This window comes from Tenrec ecaudatus, chromosome 7, assembly GCF_050624435.1.
Source record: "Tenrec ecaudatus isolate mTenEca1 chromosome 7, mTenEca1.hap1, whole genome shotgun sequence".
Lineage (NCBI taxonomy): Eukaryota > Metazoa > Chordata > Mammalia > Afrosoricida > Tenrecidae > Tenrec > Tenrec ecaudatus.
The window spans coordinates 67,280,768-67,303,846 of NC_134536.1; the positions used below are offsets into that span (position 1 = coordinate 67,280,768).

The 23,079-nt window shown below is 46.1% G+C and overlaps 1 protein-coding gene across 1 annotated transcript in view; it reads left to right on the forward strand.

Annotated features, from left to right (window-relative positions):
- The window catches only part of PREP (prolyl endopeptidase), a 114,104-nt gene that overhangs the window by 49,427 nt on the left and 41,598 nt on the right, over positions 1–23,079 (forward strand). The window contains exons 7-9 of the mRNA XM_075554720.1: positions 3,767–3,872; positions 16,664–16,855; positions 21,369–21,566. Of these exons, the coding sequence (XP_075410835.1) occupies positions 3,767–3,872; positions 16,664–16,855; positions 21,369–21,566 (496 nt within the window). The remainder of the gene's footprint in view (positions 1–3,766; positions 3,873–16,663; positions 16,856–21,368; positions 21,567–23,079) is intronic.

The window sequence follows — 23,079 nt, forward strand, 5'->3', positions numbered from 1 at the left end:
TCCCGCGGCGCCTGGCGCGCGGCTCTGCATTTGCCGGCCCGGGCCTGCAGAGGTTATGCTCCTGAATGGGCCAGCTGGCAAGGGTTGCTTGCTTGTTGATCCGACGCATGTGAATTTACCAGAACGAGTAGATTCTGTGTAAAACTTTGTGACACAAGTAAGCATACTGTGTCGTACTTCGAATGGCTTCTTGGCAATACTCCTTTCCCACTCGGCCTCGGGGCTGTAATCTCTATTAGCGAGTTAACGGGGCTTCTTGAGCGAAAGAGGAAAGCGTGGGGCCCGACCGCTGGGGTGGGCACTTCTGACGGCAGTGCGTCCCGGTGTGTGACACTCTGAGGAGTTTCACGCTCTGCTGTTTACAGCGCTTCAAAATGGCAGTCTGGCATATTTAAGAGACTGGAGTTATGTTTAATTAAAATAAAGTTTTTCTTATAAACAAATCATTTTATTGGGGGATCTTACAGCTTTTATAACAATCCATACATCAGTTGCATCAAGCACGTTTGTACATGTTACCTTCATTTTCATCATTGTTTGCGCCCTTGGTTTCAGCTCCTCTTTTTCCCCTTCCTCCCCGACCCTCCCACCCTCCTAGACTCCTGATAAATTATAAATTATTATTATTTTCATATCTTACACCACCCGCTGTCTTCCTTCGTCCACGTTGTTGTTGTTCGTCCCCCTGGGGGAGGGTGTGCGAATTGTGAGTCATGTGTCTTCAGTTCTCATCACTCTTCTTTCCTCTGATTTATATTTAATCAATCCTCTAAATTTAATTTAATCAATGGCTTCATAGAATTACTGTCAAAGTAATCTGTATCTAAAAGAAAATACTTTCATTTCTTAAAATAGGTTAGCTTTCATCCTGACAGTATTATTAAGAATGCAAATGAAGGATTTCATTCAGCAAATGTTAGTGTTTCACCCAGTATCGTTTACTGTTTTACGTCATTGCAGTGTGTTTATAGAAACTGTAGAGTTTACTGGAATTTATTCTCTTTTGTGGAGGCTCCGTGGGCCCTGTTGGCTCTGTCGCTAAGGTTTCAGTGGCTGTCTCCTCAAAGGTGGACAGCCTCTTCCTTCTCGGTCGTCTGTTCTTAGTCTGAAGCTCCACTGAAGCCTGTTCACATTGGGTCACCTTGCTGGCATTTGAAATAACCAGTGACACTGCCACACACAAGCCTCCATAGTGCGGCACACAGAAGGACAAGTGGTGGGGATGGGAATCGAGAAAATGACATGGTGCTCATTCAGAACTTGCATATGGATCGAGAGGCAGTCGTGCAAACAGAACAAGGGAATACGGCATGGTTTAAAACCATTAAAGGTGTGCATCAGAGTTGTAACTTCTCACTATACTTATTCAATCTGTCTTCTGAGCAAATCCTTAGAGAAACTGGGTGATCTGAAGAATGGGGATCAGCATTGGCGGAAGGATTATCAACAGCCTGCGACATGCAGACGACACCCCCTTTCTTGCTGAGAGTGAGTCAGAGCTGAAGCACTGGCTGCCTAGGATCCAGGATTGCAGCCTTCAGGTGGATCACAACTCAGTGTGAAGAAGACCCAAACCCTCACACTCGACCAGCAGTTAGCAGCGCGATCCATGGAGGAGAGATTGAAGTGGCAAGGATTTTGCCTTGCTTGGGTCCACGGTCAGTGCTCATGGACACAGCAGTCAGGAGTTCAAATAACGCCCTGTATTGGGTAAATGTGCTGCACAAGGCCTCTCTAAGTGTGGTAAACCTAGGATGTTATTTTGAGGATGAAGGTGAGCCTGACCCAAGCCCTGGTATTTTCAATTTCCTCAACACGTGAAAGTTGGACATTGAATAAGTAAAACCAAAAAGAATGGATGCATTCGGCTTGTGGTGCTGGTGAAGCAGATGTAAAGTGCTGTGAACGGCCAACAGAGCAAACAGCTCTGTCCTGGAAGAAGTAGAGCCAGAATGCCCCGTAGAGGCGAGGATGGTGAGACTTCATCTCACGGACTTTGGACATGGCAGGAGAGACCAGGCCCTGGAGAAGGAACTCATGCTTGAGAAAGTATTGAGGCGCTGAAAAAGGGGAAGACCTTAGACAAGTGGATCGAGCCAGTGGCTGCACTGATGGGCCGAAACACTGATGGCACAGGACCGTGCAGTGATAGGGTCACTGTGATTCAGACCCACCTGATCCCACCCAACAACGACCTCTCCTGCTTTCCTATTTTCCTCTTGTCTTGCTTTTAGAAGTGCCACTCTGTTGTGACTCTAACAGTCTCTGTCTCCCCTTCACAGCACCCTATTTGTCTTTACTCCCCAGTGACTTCCAAAATTCATCTTTCAACTTGCCTTGTGAGACTGCGCTTAAATATGTGCTGTGATTGATTAACTTAATGGAGGTAGCTCTATTATGTATTTATGGAGAAATGGTGACTTAAGCAATTTTTTTCCCGACCGCATGTAGGACATCCCTAGATTCTGATGAGAAGAATTATAAGACTAACACCAAACTCACTGGTACCAAATCGATATTACTGTCCTTGTGGGTTTCCAAAACCATCACTGTTTGAGAGGAGAACGCCTCCTCTTTCTCCTGAGGAGCAGCTAATGGATTTGAACTATTGGACTTGAGGTTACCAGCCCAACGTGTCACCACTCCACTGCCAGGACTACTTGAAGAGTATTATAGTGGAGGAACCAAACAGAATTATAGTGGGGGAACAATTGCTCCCATCCCGGCAGCAACATTCGTGGGAATTCCTGCCTTAGTTAAATAAAAATAGATCCAACTATTCAGTCCAACCAGACACACTGAGGTCAATTTATTAGATATACTTGTGATAGCTGTCATTGAAAGTTTCCTGTGGTTCATGTAGTAAGAATGTTTGCTAGGATGTTTAAAATAGGGGGGAAAATGAAGACAATCTAAATGCTTATCGGTAGGAAACATGGGTTAATTAATTATGTTATATTGCTCAACTGGAATATTATATTGTTAAACAAATGAAGTACATTTACATATATCGACATACATTTCTTTTTAAAACGTGAATGAGTGAAAAAATTGGTTACAAAAGCAGATGTATGTGTGTGTAGATAAAGAGTTTGATGCCATTTATATAGATTTTGACAAAACAGCAAACCCTGACATTAAACATAAACGCGGTTGCATGAGCTTTTTATCATTAAGGATTCGTTTTGGTATCTGAGCTTCTGCTGTGTGATAGTGCACAGCACTGCCCCCGCCTGGTCAGCCGCGTGTGGTGGAGATGACCCAGGATGTGCATGTGAGGCCCATTCCGTAAAGACTCGGTCAAGTGATTGGTGTGAATGTACCTGCATACCGCAGCGAGCGTACCTGCATCCAGGTCTGTTTTACGAAGTCTTACTCCTCAGGTGCACGTGGACAATATGTAGCCAATGAAGAGACCTCTAAGTCAGAGATCGTCACAGCAACAGACTGCACGTGTTTACAGTTAACGGATAGAGTCAAATTTGTAAAAAATCACATGGAAAGCATTAGATGTTCAGTTATGTCTCATGGTGTTGTCTACTTTGATTTCACTGTACTGCATTAGAACAAACTCTGAGTTTAAACTAATTAAAGAAATTAAGATTGATGTTCATCTTCTTTATGATAACACATCAGATCGTGCTTTGTTTTTTTTTTAAAGAAACAGCATTTGAGGCTAGCTTCTAATTTTCACTTAATATTAAAACTGACTTTTCGCAAAGAAGAAACTCTGACCTGGCCTTCCCTGCTCTTACTTTCTCCACAGTTATCCGACGATGGCCGCTATGTCTTACTGTCTATCAGGGAGGGCTGTGACCCAGTAAACCGGCTCTGGTACTGTGACCTCCAGCAGGAGTCAAATGGCATCACTGGTAGGTTCTTTCTGACACAGGCGCTCCATCCCCAAGCACTTATTTTCATCTTCTATTTCTGCACTTCTCAACTGTGGGCTGTGACCCCTGTGGAGATCGAACGAGCCTTTCACAGGGGTCTCCCGATTCATAACAGCAGCAAAATTACAGTGATGAAGTAGCAACGAAAATAATTTTATGGTTGGAGGTCACCACAACATGAGGAACTGTATTAAAGGGTCACGGCATTAAGAAGGTTGAGGACCACTATTCTGTTTGGTTCCCCAATGACCTTCTTCCACTCTACAACATCATCTTATTTTTCTGGGCCCCCCCCCCCAGCCCCCATACTATTCCTTAAGTGAGGATCCCAGTGGCTCAGTGGGTTAAACATTGAGCTACTAGCTTTAAGGTTGGCAGCTCGATGGGAGACAGATGGGGCTAGCTGCTCTCCCATAAAGATGAACAATCTCAGAATCCCGCGGGAGCGGTTCTCCTCTACCCTGTAGTATAGTCAGAGGTCGGAATCAACTTATGGCTTGGCTTTAGTGGGTTGGCTTTAGTCCACAAAGTGAAGCAAAAAGGAACAAAGTGAACTACTGACTCTGTAGATTGAGGTTGGTTTTTTGCACAAGTGTAGAAACATTCTGAGTATTACAGTGGAGCTTGCCTTTTGGTCTGTAAAGCTTTTCCCTCTATCTTGATGACATGATGCAAACTGACATCGGACTGGGGGTCTTGGGGCAGTGAGATTTCACCAGATCAACAGCATGTGCACAGTGGTGCCTCAGTACTGAGCACGCACGCAGTGACAGCTGAGTCAGCTTCCTGACGTGTTGTGTGTCATGGAGGGAAGCCTCGAACCAGCCAGTTACAAATTCTGGAGATGATTCATGTCGACCTTGTTCTCTTCCTGCAGCTGTGTCAAATCGATCGGAAGCATCTTCTGTTTTAAATAGTTCCATCACCGTTCTCCAGCACCGAAGCTGGCACCATTCACCATTGAAAATGGGCATTCCAGAAACTTTGAGAGCTCAGCTGGCACACTGATTCAGAACTGGCACACGGTGTAATTACTGAATTACACCATGTCTGGCCTATGTAAAGTAAATGTATTTACGATTGTTGACAAAGATTTTCAAAGAATACATTGAATTCTGTAGATCATTTATCTAGTTATTGGTATCTAATCTATATTACAGGCATATATCAATAGACACATCTGAATCTGATTGAGAGCTGTATTTGTTAGTTTAAATTTCGCTGAGCAAGGGTCATATCCTGATATTCTTAGGTGTAACATCTGCACGTTATCATGCACACCGATATCAGACGGAAGCCAGCAACTTTTACTGTAATGTCAAGTGCAGACGCAGTTAAGAAGGCTGGATTTGCTTTCTGATAGGGACAAAAAGAGAGAGGAGGGAGTAAGGGAGATGGGGGCCGGGGTGGAGGGGGGGCAGAATAGAAGAAAGATCTAAAGAGAAGAAAGGGTTTGAATTTTGCTTAACTTCCCCCAAATCAAGAGAAGAAAAACTCATTCAACTACTCATAGCCTGAGCTGCAATGGTTATGTCCGCTTTACTAATAAGTCTTGATGCTTTGAATGAGAGTAGAATTTACAGTCCCAATAAAACTCAAGGAAACTTCCTCAAGGGTCTTTTTCTTGCTCTCTCCTCCTTTATTGTTACCATTTTTAAACTAAGCTGGAAGAACCATGAGCATGTAACTTCAATCGTAAATCAGCTGGTTCACGTAAATGTTAGATGAGCGAGACCTGAATATCTCTCAGTGCCATGGAGTCGATTCAGACTCTTAATGACTCTCTAGGTCAGTGGTTCTCAACCTGTGGGTTGCGACCCCTTTTGTGGGTAGAACAATCCTTTCACAGGGGTCATCCAATTCATAACAGTAACAAAATGATAGTTATGAAGTAGCAACAAAATAATTTTATGGTTAGGGGTCACCACAACATGAGGACCTGTGTTAAAGGGTCGCAGCATTAGGAAGGTTGAGAACCACTGCACTAGGTCCAAGTAGAACTGCCCCTGTGGGTTTCAACTCTAACTCTTTATGGAAACAGGAAGCCTCTTCTTTCTCCCGCGGAGCAGCTGGTGGTTTCAAACTGCTGCTTGTGGTTAACTCTCCAATTCATAACCGTATACCACTGACTAGTAACTAGAAAATTAAACTCCATGTTTTGAAGCCTCTTAATTTTATATTACTAGAAATTTCACTGTTGATGACCTAGAGTCTTTCTGCTATCATATATATATATATATATATATATATATATATATATATATATATATATATATTCATGAAGGCAAGAAGAGCTCTCAGCATTTTCATAGAAACGAACCCTGTACTTTCAAGGGACCACTAAAGCGGCTATCTTGAGAACTAAGTAATTCATCCAAGTGGCCTCTTGCTTAACATTTCTGTGATCTCTGCCTCCCAAGCAAACCTGCACAGTTTGATTCGACAAGGCACAAACCAGTGGCCGATGGTAAGATACTGTAGGAAAAAGCAGCACCTCGGGAGAACAAAAGAAGTGAAGGCTGGGGAAGCTCTTGGAATCGCGAGAGTCGGGTCTCCATGAAGCCGGCTTCAGTGGTCACTGAATTTTGAATGTGTATGTCTGCCTTGCCGACCATCCCCCTCCTCGTTTCATGATGCGCGTGATTGCTCAGCTGACCCTGGCCAGGGGCCCGTCGAGTCGCCTCTCACTCTAGTGACCCTCTGTCCACGGACAGGCATCACCTACTGCGTCAACCCTTCTTGTGGGGGGCGCTCGCCTTTTTTGCTGCCCCTCTACTTTCCCAAGCATGGTCCTTCTCCATGGCTGGTCTCTGCTGATAACATGTCCAGAGCACGTCTCTGCCCCGTAGATTGGCGGAGTTTTATTTAAGAATAAAATGAACACTAGCTACACAGTGTGGACGGCATCCTCCTTTCCACAGTGATGACCTTGAAGCCAGCGGTTGGTCTCTGCTCACCAGGCAGTTCCCACGCGTCTCCTCCCCCCCCCCCCATGGAAATGGCATTAGGCATGCCATCTGTGCCTTCCCAGTTTGACTGATTTGTCACTGTTCAAAGTAGCCGACGAGACTCTCACCAAAATGCATCCTGCGCTCCACTGGTTACCGGAGGACAGCAGTATGCTGCTGTCGTCTTGCTTCAGAGGAAGACGGATTTCTGCCTCAAAACTCCCTCACTTCTTCAGGCTTTGGGCCCACACTTTCCTTTGTAAGTCCCTGCGTGTCATAGTTGCTTGGCACTTTTAGTTACCAGCCAGAGGTTCAGTGGCTCAGATCCAGTCCACTGATGCCACAGAAGAGAGGGACACTGGACAGAGTTTGGAGATGGTTGCCGAGAAAACCCTGCAGCGCTAAGTGCTGCTCCGGCTGAAACAGGCATGGCCTGGAGTTCCTCTCATGCCGAGGGCGGCAGGCGTGGGCCTGGGGTCCTTCTCTCTAAACTGTGTCCTGCTTCTCCCCCACCCCCACCCATTTTAAGTTCCATTTCTTTCTCTTTCAATACCCCAAAGCACTTGGTGTGAGGATTTGTAAGCTGCATGCAGGCAGGGGCCTAGTGTGCCTTCTCTGCCTGGGCCCCGAGCTAGGCCTTGCCCGCTCAGCGAGCTGTCTCGGATGGCTGTTTGTCTCTCCAGGGGCTGCTGTGCCCTGGCGGTCCCACCCCCCCCCCACCCCACCCCCCATAGCCATCCTCCATCTTAAACTCTTCATCGGCTTAAAAGCACTTTGAATTGTTACCCTCCTCTTGCCTCCTAACTTTTTAAATTAAAACTTTGCCCTTCATTAAACACTGAGAATGATTAGTAGTTATATACCGTGTTTCTTCAGCCCTAAATGCTGTATGAGCAAGTGATTGCTGGGTTCCCCCCCACCCCCACCCGTTCTTTCTTTAAAACTCCAAAGTGAAGAGGCACCAGAGTACTGTGAGGAAAGCCAGCTTAGCATGACATGTTATTAGTTCTGCTGTGAAAAAGCAGCTGGGTCCTGACTGAGTCTTAATGTGGTTCATGTCTACAGATTAGTTGAAATTAGCCACCCTGAACCTTTCCAAACTATAATTTTGTATCTGAATATTTTAGTTAACACTTGTCTTTCTTGAAATCGGTATACTTTTCTAAGTCAGCACACACACATAAACATAAGAGAGGGCTTCAGAAACTTGGTAGAAAATGGAATTAAAAGATGATGGAACTTTTCCATGAATTTTTGTAAATCCCCCTTTTTATGTATATGGAATATATTCTTGAGTTTGCTATAAATATCCTATTTTGGAAAAATACACATACACACATACATGCTTCATGTAATTACACTAAATTCGCAATCTGTTTTCACATATTTCCCACAGTACAGTTAAGTATTTGCCTTCAGAAATGACTTTTCTCAACTGTGGGAACTTAATATTTTTTACTTGAAGATTTCAGGGGGACTTTTTCTTGGAAAGTATAATGAAGGTCTTCATTATATATGTTTTTATGTGGACTCATTTTAGTAACATAATTCTACATATTTTATTGGAAAAATAAGGATTGCCCTCTAACTTCTTTGAAAATTAAATCCTATTTCTAACTTCTTTGAAAATTAAAGCCATGATCTTACAATTACATTGTTCCATGAACTTGTTGAAGGCCTCTCATATCTAAAAGTCAGCCTACAGTGTAAAATTGCGTATGATTTGTATCAGTTATGAAGGCAGCGGGTAAGGGTGCCTCATCCTCCCACCCGACCCCAGCCTCCCGTCAGTGCCAGGCACTGTGAGCTGAGAAGGTGAAAACAGCAGGTTGCCCTGCCCTGAGGGTGCTCACCGCCTGACGACCAGGGACCCGGGCAGTGTCGGCTCACCCTTGGTTCTTTTGCTTGCTCACATTTTTCCTTGTTTCTCTCCCTGGCAGAATCAGATACATTCATTATTCCATTCTTTACAGAATAATCAGCAGCAAAAGAGAAACTGGCAGGATTCTGATTAGATTTTAAGTTGTAGCTGAGCTTTTTAAATGTAAGCAACTCTTCCTTGAGTGAAAAGAACTCTCAGCAAGGTAAAATCCTTGTTATTAGTATGAATATCTTCAGAATTGACTCCAACTCATGGTGACTGACGTCCCAGACAGCAGGCACAGCCCCTGTCGCTGGGTGCTGTACCATCCCGCCCTCTAGATTGTCGGCGTGTGTGAATCCATCCGTGCAGCTGTATGTCCGTCTGTGTCACCGAGGGTCTCCCGTGCCCTTGTCGGCCGTCTGCTTCACCCAACACGATGGATTGATCCCTCCTGATGTCGCATCCAGAGCAAGCACGTCAGCCAGTGTTCCGTTGTGATCTGTAAGATTTACCTCGGCTGAGATGTACAAGCACGTCTCACAAAAGCAAACATGGCGAGGCTTCATTGCGTATGCTTTGGACACGTTCTCAGGAGAGGCTAGTTCCTGAAGAAGGACATCGTGTCTGGTCAAGCAGAGAACCACCAGAAAGGAGGCCGGCCCTCCTTGAGCTGGATCAACATAGCAATTGGGAGATGGCGCCGCGCCGGGAAGTGTTTCCTTTGCCATGAGTCAGAATAGACCCGGCGGCACTTACCAACAACCAGTTTTAGAAGCAGATTGTCAACCTCTCTTCCGAATCTGAAAGTTCCACTGGCCTGTCTACCACGTGTGACCCTGCTGGTGTCTGGAATCCTGGTGGAATAGCTCCCATCACCAGAGAAGGATGCAGGTCACCGCGGTACCACAAACCGACAGGTGGAGACCCTTCAGTGTAGCCATCCTACAAATGCGTCTGCACAGCATTTGAGAAGGGCCCTGGGGGATAGGAGGGTGATGGTGACACGTGGCCGGCCTCTCTCAACTGTTATTGTGTGATAGGTGCAAGTTTACAAAGCCACTGAAGCTCCCTTTTCAGCAGTTTATAACTAACCTGTGCCATGGCATTGGTTACTGTCCCTGCTAGGTGTCAGCACACTTCCCCTCCAGGATGCCTCGTTTCCCTGAGAGCCAATCTCTTATCTGACTAAGAGGTGACCTACAGGAGTGGGTACAACTCTATTTGAAAAGGGTATCTTCAGGTGATAGACTCAGGGGTCCCTCAAGTCTCTATCACTCCAGTCAATGAGTCTTTATGAATCTTTTTATGAAGAGCTTTGTTCTGTTTTTCTCCCACTCCATCCAAGACCTCCTGTGTGTCCCTGGTTAGAGAGTTGGCAGTTGCTTGCTGGACATCATCCAGCGGTGGCCCCAGCCTAGCCAGGGAGGCTGTGGTTTGTGTGGGCACTCACTCCTGGGGACTAATCGCTTCTTGAGTTTTCTTTACTAGCCTTGACTCCAGATAAGAAGAGACCCGCAGTGCCTTCGAGGGCTGCTCAAAAACTTTCAAGACCCCAGCCTCTACTTACCAAACTAGGATGCCGAGCATTATCTTTCTGAAGTATATTGTGCCAGTTGGCCCGGATGATCTATTGATTTCTGTAAGCTACTATCAGCTTACGCTCAGAATCACCCAGATTCACCAGCCTGTTTCTCTGCTTTTTCCTTTTCTGCTAAAAGTTAGACCATTTTAGATTGACGAGGTTTCCGACTCTCACCATGTCTTCATTTAAATGCTTTCATGTCATTGAAGAAAATTGGTTTTCTCCTGCCTAAGAAATTATTCGACACTACTTGATGGCACATACATGAAAGGAAGCTTAGTATTTGTCGGACACGTAAATTGTTCCTCAGCCGCCCCGGCCGATGGAAGGTGGATGGGGATGAGCCCTGTCTCTCGTGCTGAGACAGTACTGACTTTCCGTTGTCATGTCTGTCGGGCTGGGCCTCCTCTGGGGTGAAATGACAAGAGGCAGATGGACGCTCAAGAGGCTTGAAGCAAACTATTGCCCCAAACTGAGCATGGTCATCAGTGTGTGCAAAGCCAGGCCGAGAGGGGCGGGGGGGCCCGTGGGAAAGAGGGAGTTGTTGGCGGGGTTGGAATGCAGAAACAAAGGATCGGCAACATCTGAAGACAGTTAAGTACGGAGAAGGAGAAAGGGAATTTTGAAGTAAAATATGAAGTACAAGTACACAATCACTACTTATTATTAGTTTTAATATTACCATTGTAGGAACTTGTTCTGGAAAGGGGTTGTATGCCAAGAGAGATGGGATTTAGAACTTCACATCCGTCCCCTATTAGCCAGTCATACTTTCAAAGAAGTCACGCTCAGTTTATCTGTCATTGGAAGAACTCTGGGTGTACGTGGAATAGAAGCAGATGTCGTGTATTTCGCATTTTCATGAGCCAGGCCTGAGCTACAAAGGTGGAAATTTTATTCAGTCATCAAATGATTCTTATCCCCAGAAGACTGAGGCTTAAGGTCCCTTGACTTTTCTAATGCCATTTAAAGACTCAGGTCTGAAACTGTCAGCCTCTGGTCAGGGAAACTTCTAAGCCAATGTTGTGACCTTTGTGGCACGACAGAGTGAGATGGAGGGGTGCTTCCGGCCCAAGAATCCAACTGCCAGCCACCCAGCCCTTTCAGCTGCCAGCCACCCAGCCCTTTCAGCTGCCAGCCACCCAGCCCTTTCAGCACCAGAGCCTGCATTTGTTTGCATGCTTTCCTTACCTGTAGAGCCTTCAGTGTTGTGCAAAGTACAAAAGCTCTTTATTTTTTATTGCCAGACAACATCCAAAACATGCTTCTTTGAAAATGGTTACTCTGAAGATGGCTACTGACTTTCAATGCAAGTAATGCATAGATGCATACAGTGACTGAAACGAATCTTTGCTCAGCCAACAAATCATACCCCTCCATGAGGCAGGTTTATAAAAAGCCACTGTAGCTTTCATGTGGGAGAATTCAGGAACTGACTTTGATTGGCTTTAGAGCTTCCCGCTGCTTACAGACAAAAGGACCTGAGAAAAGTAGGTAAACATGAAATGGTGGAGCCATCTTCTTTTAAGAATGTAATTTTCCTGTTTTCCACTTAAATCAACAATGTTCTTACCTGTGAATTCCAAAAGGACCGAGTCCCACTGTTCGCCTGAAATACCTTTTCTCTGGAATCATTCCTTGACCAAAGCGTGGGGAGCAAGGGTTTCAGAAGAACAAAGGAAGGTCACGACCCTCCATTCAAGCAGGTTTGTAGTTTTAACAATTTTTCAGATTTTTATTCTGGATTTTCACAGTCCAGCCACATTTTTGTCATGAATGAACAAATAGCTCCCGGTGCGTGCTGATGGTGATAGTTGATGCTTCGGAGCGTGGTGACAGGTAAAGACCAACTGTAAGCTGTTGTTTCAGTGTCTGGTAAACCAAACCTACTGCCACGGAGTCGATTCTGGTGCATAACAGCCATTTCCACGACTGTACATCTTTACATAGGAGGAGCTGGTAGATTTGAACTGCCAACCTGTGGCTCGCAGCACAACACCTAACCCAGTACCTCCAGGGCTCCTGAGTGGTCACTGTGCTTCATGATTTCAACAAATGTACCTCATCTTCATGGTCACCTGATTGTGCAGCTGTGCTAAAAAAAACGGCGTTTTGTCTTTGAGAGATTAATAAATGCCACTGGCCACCTGCAGGACCTTTTCAGGCTGAAACCATAAGTAGTTCCTTTGGGAAATAAAGGTTTCACATCAGGATATGTTTTATTGTCGAGGGAGCATTTAAAGATTGTGACATTTTACTGGACCGATATTTTGTGTCTACAGGTACCATCGGCCCGAAAGGTTCCATTTTCTCATTCTCTGGTTCTTTCCATTTTCCCCCTTTGGTTCTCATTGCTGATCATCTACAAACTGCCAGCTAGTTTTAAAAAGTATGTATTGTTCTTTAAGGAATGATGTTTTTCTTTGAAATGCTTGCATTATGTAAAACTGAGATGCACTTAGCTTTGAGTGGGTCGCCTGCTGACTAATTTTGGGGGGCTAGCAGCTTGTCACTGAAACTAGCACCGTTGTAAGTTAGTGTTTGACCATTTATGAACATTGCTTGTTCCTGAGAGTGTTTGCAGATTATATGCTCGGATTAGCCTTTCAAATGAAACAACTGAAACGCTATGAAAGGGTATAAAGCATCGGTGTACATAAATCAAGTTGGCATAAACGAGGGAAACTGGCAGCTAAAGACAGAATGAAAGCACAAATCCTAGATCTGAGCTTGACCTTGGACACTGCTGCTGCATTTTGGAAGTTTGGGGGCGGGGTGGGGGTGTAGCTATAGACTTCCCAGGAGGAGAGTTTAATGACTAAGCCCCTCCCTGTAAGGTAATGGCCAAGGGGGTAGGAGTGGGATGTGCACAGGAAGAGGAAGCCCCCTTGTCTGTAGCCTGGCACTAGTTGGAAATAAAACTTGGGAAAAGCTGAGTTTCACATGGGTGCAGGTAGAATTGATTGTACCTGTAAGGTTCAAAAATCTCTTGCTAAGGATTTCATGTAAATTGCTATTAGGCTGGTTACATCTCACAAGGCAAACAAAAGCGAAGAAAAATCCTCTCTGTGCAGCTTCCACCCAGGCCTCAAAACTCCCCTCCTAGGTGTCGAGGGACATCTGCAGTTCATGTTCAAAAACCATAGAGCAGACAAAGAAATTCCCCAGCCTCAGAAACGGAGTTAGCAAGAACACCGACAAGTGGAATGGTCAGATCCTTGATGTGAACTAAATGCCTTGTACACTTTTTCAAATGAAGGCTTCATGTGATGAATGTTGTTGGGTACATCGAGCCAGTGTTTCAGTGCCTAGTGACCTCCCAGGACAGCGTTGAACTGCCCCCGAGGGTCTTCCAAGCTGTCATCTGAGCCTGAAGCACATCATCAGACCCTTCTCCTGAAGCTGCTGCGGAGCTGCAGATTGCCAGCCTTTGGTTAACCGTGGTGTAGTTAGCTGTTTGACCACCAGGGCGCCTTATTGAGTGTGGTGCAGTCAATTGGGGAGAGAAAAAGAAGTAAATGGAATACTTGAGAACACATGAAAGAAACAAATTAGCACGAAACATCATGGAGCAGATTTTGAAAAGGGCTGAGTAGAACTTGTAAAAATCAAACCTATAACCCCTAACATTTAAATTGTAGTTTTTATCTTAAAGAGGAGATTAAACACAGGTGAAGGGAAACTAATAAATAGAATTATAGATACAAGGACATTTCCTAGAATTCTAACATGTGTATAATCATCATTTGTGTTGCTGACAAAAAGATATTTGCTTTGAAGAAGTCATTGATCTTGCAAAATTCGGTCATGCGATGCCCGGCTTCATTTCTGTCACCAAGGCCATATTTTCCAACGACTGCTCCTTCCTCTTTGCTTCCAACTTTTGCGCTCCACTCCCCAGCCCCTAAGAGTGCATCTGATTGCATGTTTGTCCAATGTCCAACTGAAGTTGTTGGTAGAATTCTTCAACTCCTTCATCACTAGTGTAGTTGTGTTGATTGGATTTCCATGGAGGTGGATAGATAGAATCCTATCACAGACAGCATTGCACTATGTTTTTAGAACTTTATTTACATGGATTCCAAAGCATTTTGTGACTTATACTTCGGTTGTAAATGAGGTTTTTTGTTTTTTGCTTTTCGCTGTCTTCTAGCTTCAGGAGGACAGGGACCTATCGGATAGCTATGGACTATTTTCAGCTGCTTATCTTATTTATCTGAATGCTCAGGGTCACACAGCTCAATAGGAGTGAGGTTGATGTTTAATGAAATATATCTGACCACAAATTTCACTATGTTTACCATGAGATTATCTTTTCCCTGATAAATTTAATTCAACAACAAATTATACGATGATATCCCATGAGGTTATATGAGATAATGAATGTAAAATGGCTTTGAAAGATTCAAGGAATATAAATGAACTATCTAAATTAATGTAGCAATCTCACTGTGAAATTGAAAGTAGGAGATGTTTGGAGAATAGCTAAGGCCTAGTGTTGCCTTTCATTAGTTTGGAGTTTACTGAACATTTAAAAATGGGGCTAGTGAGTTGTGTTTTGTTGTTGTTGTTGTTTCGTTTTAGGTGATAGCCACCTCCAGAGTAATTCTTCTGTACGTTTTGTGAATTGGGTCCAGGTTTACAGAGCAGAGCATCAGGGTTCTAGTCAACAGTCCAAATACATTTTGTTTCAGCTCTTCAATTGCGATCTCCTCAGTGTACATCCCTGTCCACTTCCTGTGTGTGGTTCTTGTTTCCTTACCTCTTCCTTGCCTCCCCTTCTGTTTGATCAGAAGCAGTTGGCCATCCTCACGTGCAGATGAGTCCGGTCCAGACTTGAAGGGTAGTGGCGAGTCTGCAGTACTTCTAACACAGTGGTTCTCCACCTTCCTCACACCGCGGCCCTTGAATACGGTTCTTCATGTAGCGGTGCGCCCAACCATAACATTATTTTCGTTGCTACTTCATAACTGTCATGTTGCTTCTGTTATGAATCGGGCGACCTGTGAAAGGGTCGTTCAACCCCCAAAGGGGTCTCAACCCACAGGTTGAGAACCGCTGTTCTTTTTGTTAATCATTTTATTGGGGGCTCGCACAATTCTTATCACAATCCATACATGCATCCATTGTGTCAACCACGTTTGTACACTTGTTGCCATCATCACTCGAGAACGCTGTTCTATGAAACAGGACAGTACCTTCCCCTTCAGTCAGCACCAATGTTATGTTGCACAGTTGAAATATATGCCGTCTACTTAGGCACTGCGTATGAGATAATGAATTACAAAAAGACAAACGCTGAATAAACTATTAAGTACATAATTGTGTCTTGAGAGAGGCCTGTGAAGAATTGAACTGAGTACCAGTGAGACGTGGCTAGCTATTGAGCACTGGACCAGGCGGAGGACACAGCCTGAGGCGTGCTGTCTTGCATCCAACAAAGGACAGCGCTCCTTAAGGATAGGGGGAGATGAGAGTGGGTGCAAGGCGGCGAAGTGGACAAGGGCTTCCAAGTGGAGCCCGTGATAAGGATCCGAAGTTTACTCAAAGTGCACCTGTCACTGAAGGTTTCTGAGAAGGGCATTACTGTGGCCCAGGTTAGGATGTGAGAACGTGTGGTGGCAGTTACACCGTGGCATTCAGGAGCGCTGTAGAGGCGGTTTCCTCTCTGAGCACAGTGGACAGGTTGGCTGGGCCGTTCTGCTAGTCACTGTCCACCGGCACCGCTCCTCTCCCTCACAGGAGAACTTCAAGGTCTCCAGCCATTGCCAAGTGCCCTTGGGGTACAGTCAGCCCCGCAAGAACCACTGCTGCACCTTCAGTTCCCAAACTTAGTCAGCCTTCTGCTACCTTTTCAGAAAAATTATTACTCAGCACCCCCCAGTCAATTAAAATCATCTGTACTATAGTCCCAAATCCTGGGTAAATATAGGTATTTGTTTTTGCGTGCGCACAAACACACACACACACACACACACCACACCACCACCCCTGCACCAGCACCCTGCCATTGGTTCAGTGCCTGCCCCCGGGGGCAGTAACTCTCACCCGCTTTGGGAAATAGTTGTGTAGACCAAGGGGGAAACAGAGGTAAGAACTCAGAATTGACACACACTGCTCAACTGGCCAGATACAAATGACAATGCGCCTGAGGAAGAGGGCCTTCGTGCCCCCCATGGCCAGGGTTCTCAGGCACTCCATAGCATTTTTTAAAGTTTCTATCTTCAAATTCACCCAAAACTTGCCTTCAGATCTTCCACGTATTGTCTCAACTTTGTCTTCTATAGCTAGACAAGTTTGCACCTCCTCCCTGCCCCCAGACCAACACCATCTTCACACACTGGGGAGATGACAGGAATGTCTGATCTTTTACCAGGAATTCTGAAGTGGGTGAAGCTGATAGACAACTTCGAAGGAGAATATGACTACGTGACCAACGAAGGGACGGTGTTTACGTTCAAGACAAACCGCCATTCTCCCAACTACCGCCTGATCAACATAGACTTCACGGATCCCGACGAATCCCAGTGGAAGGTGCTTGTTCCCGAGCACGAGAAAGATGTCCTGGGTAAGGTCACGGGTTCTTGGTAGGGGCACCTTCGGTTTAGGTAAGAAGCTGGTACAGCCTACCAGTCCCGAGGTTAGGGACCTTGACCCTCTAGTCACCGGGGACACCGTGTCCAGACAGTGCAAAGAAGCATTTGCCGTACGGCATCTTTGTAATTTAGTATGGTATCGTGTAGAAATACAGGCTCTTCATAAACATTGTGAAGGTCTGAATTCAGAATTTCAAAGGTACTGCTGTTATAAACATATATATTAGTCATCTTTGTATGGCTTTTGTCTGCCAGTAATGACAAACGTTCAGTTTTTCACACCCTGTAAATTCAGACCCCTTCCTTCGCTTGAAGCTTTTGAATAACTGTTAGCTGTCCACGTTATACCTGCTGTAGATCTCGCTGGGAGGTTGGCCGTCCACTTATGGGAAAAGAGGCTAGGCTGTCGTGAGTTAACTGGGACCCGTAGCGAACGCTGCTGTGTGCACAGAGCCACATTAACTTCCCGAGATGCTTCGCTGCCCTGGCAATCACGTTCCACAGAGCCTCTACGTTCCCTCTGTTCATTTTTCTCTCTGGTCTCCATTCCCCTTCCAAAAGAAGGCATGCTGCTTACACATCATTCCTTCCCTAAAGCTGAGGTTGATTAGAATAAGGCTCATTAATTTTGCTACAGGTTCTTTTACACAAAGGAGAGTCAGACCTTCAGCCCATTGAGGACTTGACTCATTGAAGGTGACTCTGTTGATTGGGTTAGACTCTAGGACCATGCTGCAAAGGAGAGGAGCCCCTTTGGGTCTTGACTCAGATAAAACAGTCTTTACAAGGTGTTTTCCAGTGAAACCATATGGGAGGCTTAGTTGAAATCCAGGTTTTGGAGTCGGGCATATCTAAGTTTAGGTCTTGGAAAAGTGAAGAGATCTCTCTCCGTGTGTGTGTGTGTGTGTGTGTGTGTGTGTGTGTGTGTGTGTTTGTAGGTAGGTAGGTAGGTAGGTAGGTAGAAACCAGAAACTGCTTTCGGGTAGAAGGTTGACAAATAATTGCAGGTAATGCTCCCAAGGTGGGCTTCCTGCAGGACCCTTTGTTTGTGCAGTTCCTTTGACACCCAAGCGTTTGCTGGAGACTCTCCTCAGCCCCCAGGCATCTGGGCACCCCCTCCACCCTCTTCTACACTGAACCCTCTGCCCCGTCCCGGCAGTCTTGTTGGACTGGACCCAAGAAGGTCCCATGGCTGTTCTCTCCGGCAAAGCCTGCATCTGCAGTCATATGCCAGCAGCACCTCCCTGGTTCTGCCTTGAAAGCAGTGAACTCTTCTCCTGGCTTCTAGATGTTCCAAGTCACGGCCTCTGAACCCCGCAGGCTTGGATCAGATGCCATTGCTTTCCCTTGGGCTGAAGTTGGAAGGTATTGCCATCTCCCCTTCTCTGTGATGAGAGCAGGGCCGCACAGCATGGCCAGGGCTCTTTCTAAGGAAATCGTTTCACTTGTCTCCTGAAAACGTCCCATGCACTTTCTGACCCTTGTTTATATCTCGATAAAGGATCTGTCAATCCTGGACTGGGCTTTTGGCCCTGTCTTTGAACCCTGTCAAGCCAGGAGTCTGATTTGTGGTCACTTTAGCAGCATCCTGGCTACCAGACTGAGGCAGGGTTGCCTCCTCCGAGAGGTGGTGAGATTTGGTTAGTCTTTTTCTGTTGAATCAGATTCCTAGCGAGCTTTTGTATAACAATGTCAGGTTGCTTGGTCTGCACCAGCCTCCCAAGCACCGTGCCGGGTTGCTTGGTCTGCACCAGCCTCCCAAGCACCGTGCCGGGTTGCTTGGTCTGCACCAGCCCCCCAAGCACCGTGCCGGAGCCCGTTGTTGCAGCCACTTTTTTGTTTGTTAATGCGCCTCTGCGGTGGTGCTCCTTGTTATTACTGACCCCGGACGCTGATGGCCTTGTCTAGCGATTGATGACATATTCAGAGTCAGCCAGAAGAAGTTTCTCACTTCTAACTAAGGTGGTAAAAACCAGCAATTCCTGAGTGCTTCCTTAACACCAGCCTCAGAGCTCGGCTTCACAGTCGTTGACCAAATGAGACTTTGGTGGATGGAGTCTGGGTAAGGGAAGGTGTCTTGGGTGTTTTACAGGCTTCAGTTAGATTGCAGCAGTCATTCTTTTATAGAGAGCTATCCAGGACATTAAAACTATTTCCCTAGGCAGTGTGAGTTTTCTGGTTTTGGGGGTTTTTTTTTTTCAAGCAAGAGGCATAACAATGCCTTATGGTGACATCCGAGCTCACTAGTAGATCTAATGAAATGTAAATAGATGCTTGGAGATGTTTTTTGAGGGGTGAGATGTATTTTTATAACCTTCCTTCTGAAAGGTTATCAGTTCTTCACAGTGAAGAGGGGAAACCTCCAATAGTCAGCAGAATGAATCGATTTAAAGCAATAGTTCTCAACCTGTGGGTCACGACCCCTTTGGGGATTGAACGACCCTTTCACAAGGGTCGCCTGATTCATAACAGTAGCAAATGACAGTGATGAAGTAGCAACATGGGGGGGTCGCCACAACACGAGGCACTGGCTGAAAGGGTCACGGCAAGAGGAAGGTGGAGCTCACTTTAAATTTCAAAGAGGAGCATGGATGAATTTGCTATATATCATTATCCTGAAGGCCCTGCCGAGAATAAAAACGAGCAATGAGTCACAAAGAACAAGCTATAAATTCAGAGCTTGTGTTAATGACAGCCTACAAATCACCTTGTCCTTTTCTGATTGACTTCGTCTGTTTCCTAATGCTGCGTCCCCACAGTTAACACAGATTGAGTATCCTTTTACAGAAAGAAGCCACTTCACCTCAGCCCCATCCGTCCTCACCTTGAAACCTCCAGTCAGGTGACGGGGCTGCTGAGCTGGAGTGCGCTTCTGCTGACACCATGTCTTGGACACTTGGTGCGCGGCTTCAGGAGAAGTTTGCTGTGGGGTGTGTGCGACTCAAGGCAGCCCAAGCCCCCAGGGAGCCTCCGAGTTGGGCTGAGGGCTTGTGGACAGTGGACATTATAGCTTCCGGTTACGAACCTCCACACATGCCTGCAACTCCCCTAACTGAAAATCAGGACAGGTCTGTCTTGTCTTCCTGACAAGGTTGAGCTGCTGCCTGCAGCTCTGTTCTTACTTCCATTTGCTACTGCTTCTGCCTCTGCCTGACGGGTCTCACCGCGGGCACATCTCCACCGGAGAGCAAATGATCTCATCCCTTCCCCCTCACTCCCCTCCCCACTCCCAGCGCAGATTTACCAGTGAGATCCTGAGAGCTAAGGAGGACTCGTTTGTGGCAGAAATTATTCTTTCTGCACTCACCGTCTTGGTGATTCTGTAGGGGAAATATCTTCCATTTCCTCTCTTTGCCATCCAGACTATGCCCAGCTTAGTTTGGGGTTCAACCTCACTTATTGCGGGGTGTTCATACTGGCCTCTTTCAGCGGTCAGATACACACCCGCTTCACAAGTCAACCTCGTTAGTTCCCCAAGGAGTCCTGGTAACGTAGTGAGTTCCGCAGTGGGCAGTGAACCTCCAGGCTAGCAGTGTGGAGCCACCTGCCACTCTGTCGGGGAAGGGAGAGGCTTTCTACTCCCACAGCGAGTCACAGTCTTACAAGCCCGCAGGGAAGATGTACTCTGTCCTTCAGGGTTGCTCAGAGTCAGAACTGACTCAATGGCAGGGAATCTTAGCTCCTTAATAATGATTTGAGTCAGAACAAAACCCCTTTTCACGGAATATGCCATCAGACCACTGCCAGTGTCACCATGCACCCCTCAACTGAACGTTGTTTCTCCTCCTTCTTGAAAATTCGTCTTTTATTTGTTCTCTTTGCCGGGTGTTCAGTCAGTCGGTCGGTTGGTCATTTACTTCTCCCTCTTCTTATCTCTGACTTTGATGCCCTGTCACCTGTCTTCCCATCTGATGGACCAGAAAGCGGTACCACTCCCAACAATCACCTTCCCCAGACCCGCCCCCTGTAGGATACAACCGAGCACTTGCTGGAGGGGCCCCACTTCTTGTGGGCCCTCCATTAACCCTTACCATTGTGAGTGTACATGGCAATACTATGTTTGTATGTGATTATAGCGTCGTTGTTTCTTCAGAACCTTGGGGGATATCTGGCACGTCACCAGGTGCTTAATGCATTTCATATAAACAGCCTGGTAGATCGGGGCTATGATTTTTTTTATGTCCCTACCATCTCCTGTCCTATGCTCCTGGACACAGAATAACTAGGCAGTGTTACTTGTATTGTACATGGCATATGGATCCTCAAATGCCACTGGCTAGAGATAGAGAATATTAAGGGAATTTGCTGCGAACTAGAGGAAGATTAAAGCCAATTATAAAATCACTTTGCTAGCCTCGTTTCTGCCTAGCATCCTGCATGAGTGAGGCTCAAGGATGATTGTTTAATGCAGCAAACATAGGTTTCGTTGTGTTTGCTAACTTTCAAAACCACAGTGGACTTGACCGCCGCTTCCTGTCTTTCCAGAATGGGCAGCTTGTGTCAGGTCCAGCTTCCTGGTCCTGTGCTACCTGCACGACGTGAAGAACATCCTGCAGCTTCACGACCTGGCCACCGGCGCTCTGCTCAAGACCTTCCCCCTCGACGTGGGCAGCATCGTGGGGTACAGTGGGCAGAAGAAGGACACGGAAATCTTCTACCAGTTTACTTCCTTCTTATCTCCAGGTGAGACTGCTCGCCGTTGGCGTGCCGTTCGAATGGAGCGGTGCTTGTCTTTCTTTTCTTAGATGGACTCTCGTACCAGTTTGCCGAAAACCACAGATGGTGCGTCAGCGCAGAAACGACTTCATGGGAGTAAAACCAGAGCACAGCCGCTCAGGATGTAGAGGAAGGTCAAAACCTGATAAGCACTCGGCTCTCGTTAGACTTAGGGAAGTGCCAAGTCTCTGTTCTGGGGGACAGAAAGAACTGGAGTTCCAGGCTAATGAGAACAAAAATGAGTAAGAACAGGTGTAAGGTTTGATTCCGTTGTTGTCTTTTGAGGTGGTGTAGCTTCAAGGACACACACAAAACAGGTAATTGCAGGCATAAAATAACATCTCTAACTACAAGGACACTTGAAACAAGTAGTTTCTGGAGCCAACTGAGACGAAATCTCTTAAACTGAATTAAAATGTTACTTTAAAAGTCTTATCAAGTCACTGAGGGGGGAAATGTGCTTATTAGTTTGATTCTAGTAGGAAGAGAGGGGAAAAAAAGCTTGTGAACTGTGGTTTTTAAGTTTTATGGCGTTTAAATTTAAACATTCCCCCTAATGATTATAGCTTTCTTTGTACTTTTTTAAAAGTGAGATTAATTTGCTTTATTTCCTGGTTTTCTTTACTTCTCCCTCTGACAGCACTGCTTTGTTGTCATCGAAGGCAACCCCATACTCTGTCTGATCCCCAGGCTTTAACCTAATGGGCATTTTGCACTTCACCAGGCAGACCTTGTCCTAAAAGCAATCCAGGTGGGGACATTGCTGCACTTTTCCTATGCGTTTGTCTATCTGTAACCCCTTTGTGCCCCCTCAGTTTGGGCCCAGTCGTTTGGTCAGTCAGGAGAGAGCCAGGCAGGGGCTGAAGTGGGTCTGTCCTGCCCCAGGGCGTTGGCCCAGGAGTAGTGATGCCTCGAGCAGGTACTGCATTGAGAATTGTGACAGGTTACTGTCAGGGTTATTAACGCAACCGGAAAATGCTCTATTGGAATGGCTGTGACGACATATCTGGAAACGGGAGCAAACTTGCTTTTCCCCGGTGGAATAAAGAGCCCATGTGAAAACACACCCAGGACCAGGAATCCCAAACTGAAATTTCAGGAACTCCAAGTCAGGCCACCCTGCTCCCCGTCCCCTCTCCCTGGGGCCTGGAGCACAGCATCATCGATGGACGGGCACCAGGAAGCATGCGTTTCCTCGTGACGGTCATCCGCAGCCCTCTGCTGTCCATCACTTTGTCCCGTCACATTTGTGCTAGTCCTAGGGATTTTATTCTGGAAATGCTTTAGCTAACACGTAGTTAAATGGAGACAGTAGTCTCTCTCCTGGTTTAGAAAATGGCGTTTTTAAGAGCAGATGAACATTTACATCAGTTTGGTGGTTCCAGTATGCATACGCATCTGCTGTCTGATTTGGCCCTGGAGGAAACTGGCACACAGAACTGGAGCTCGCTGTGTGGCGAATTAGACCCAAAAGGATGGA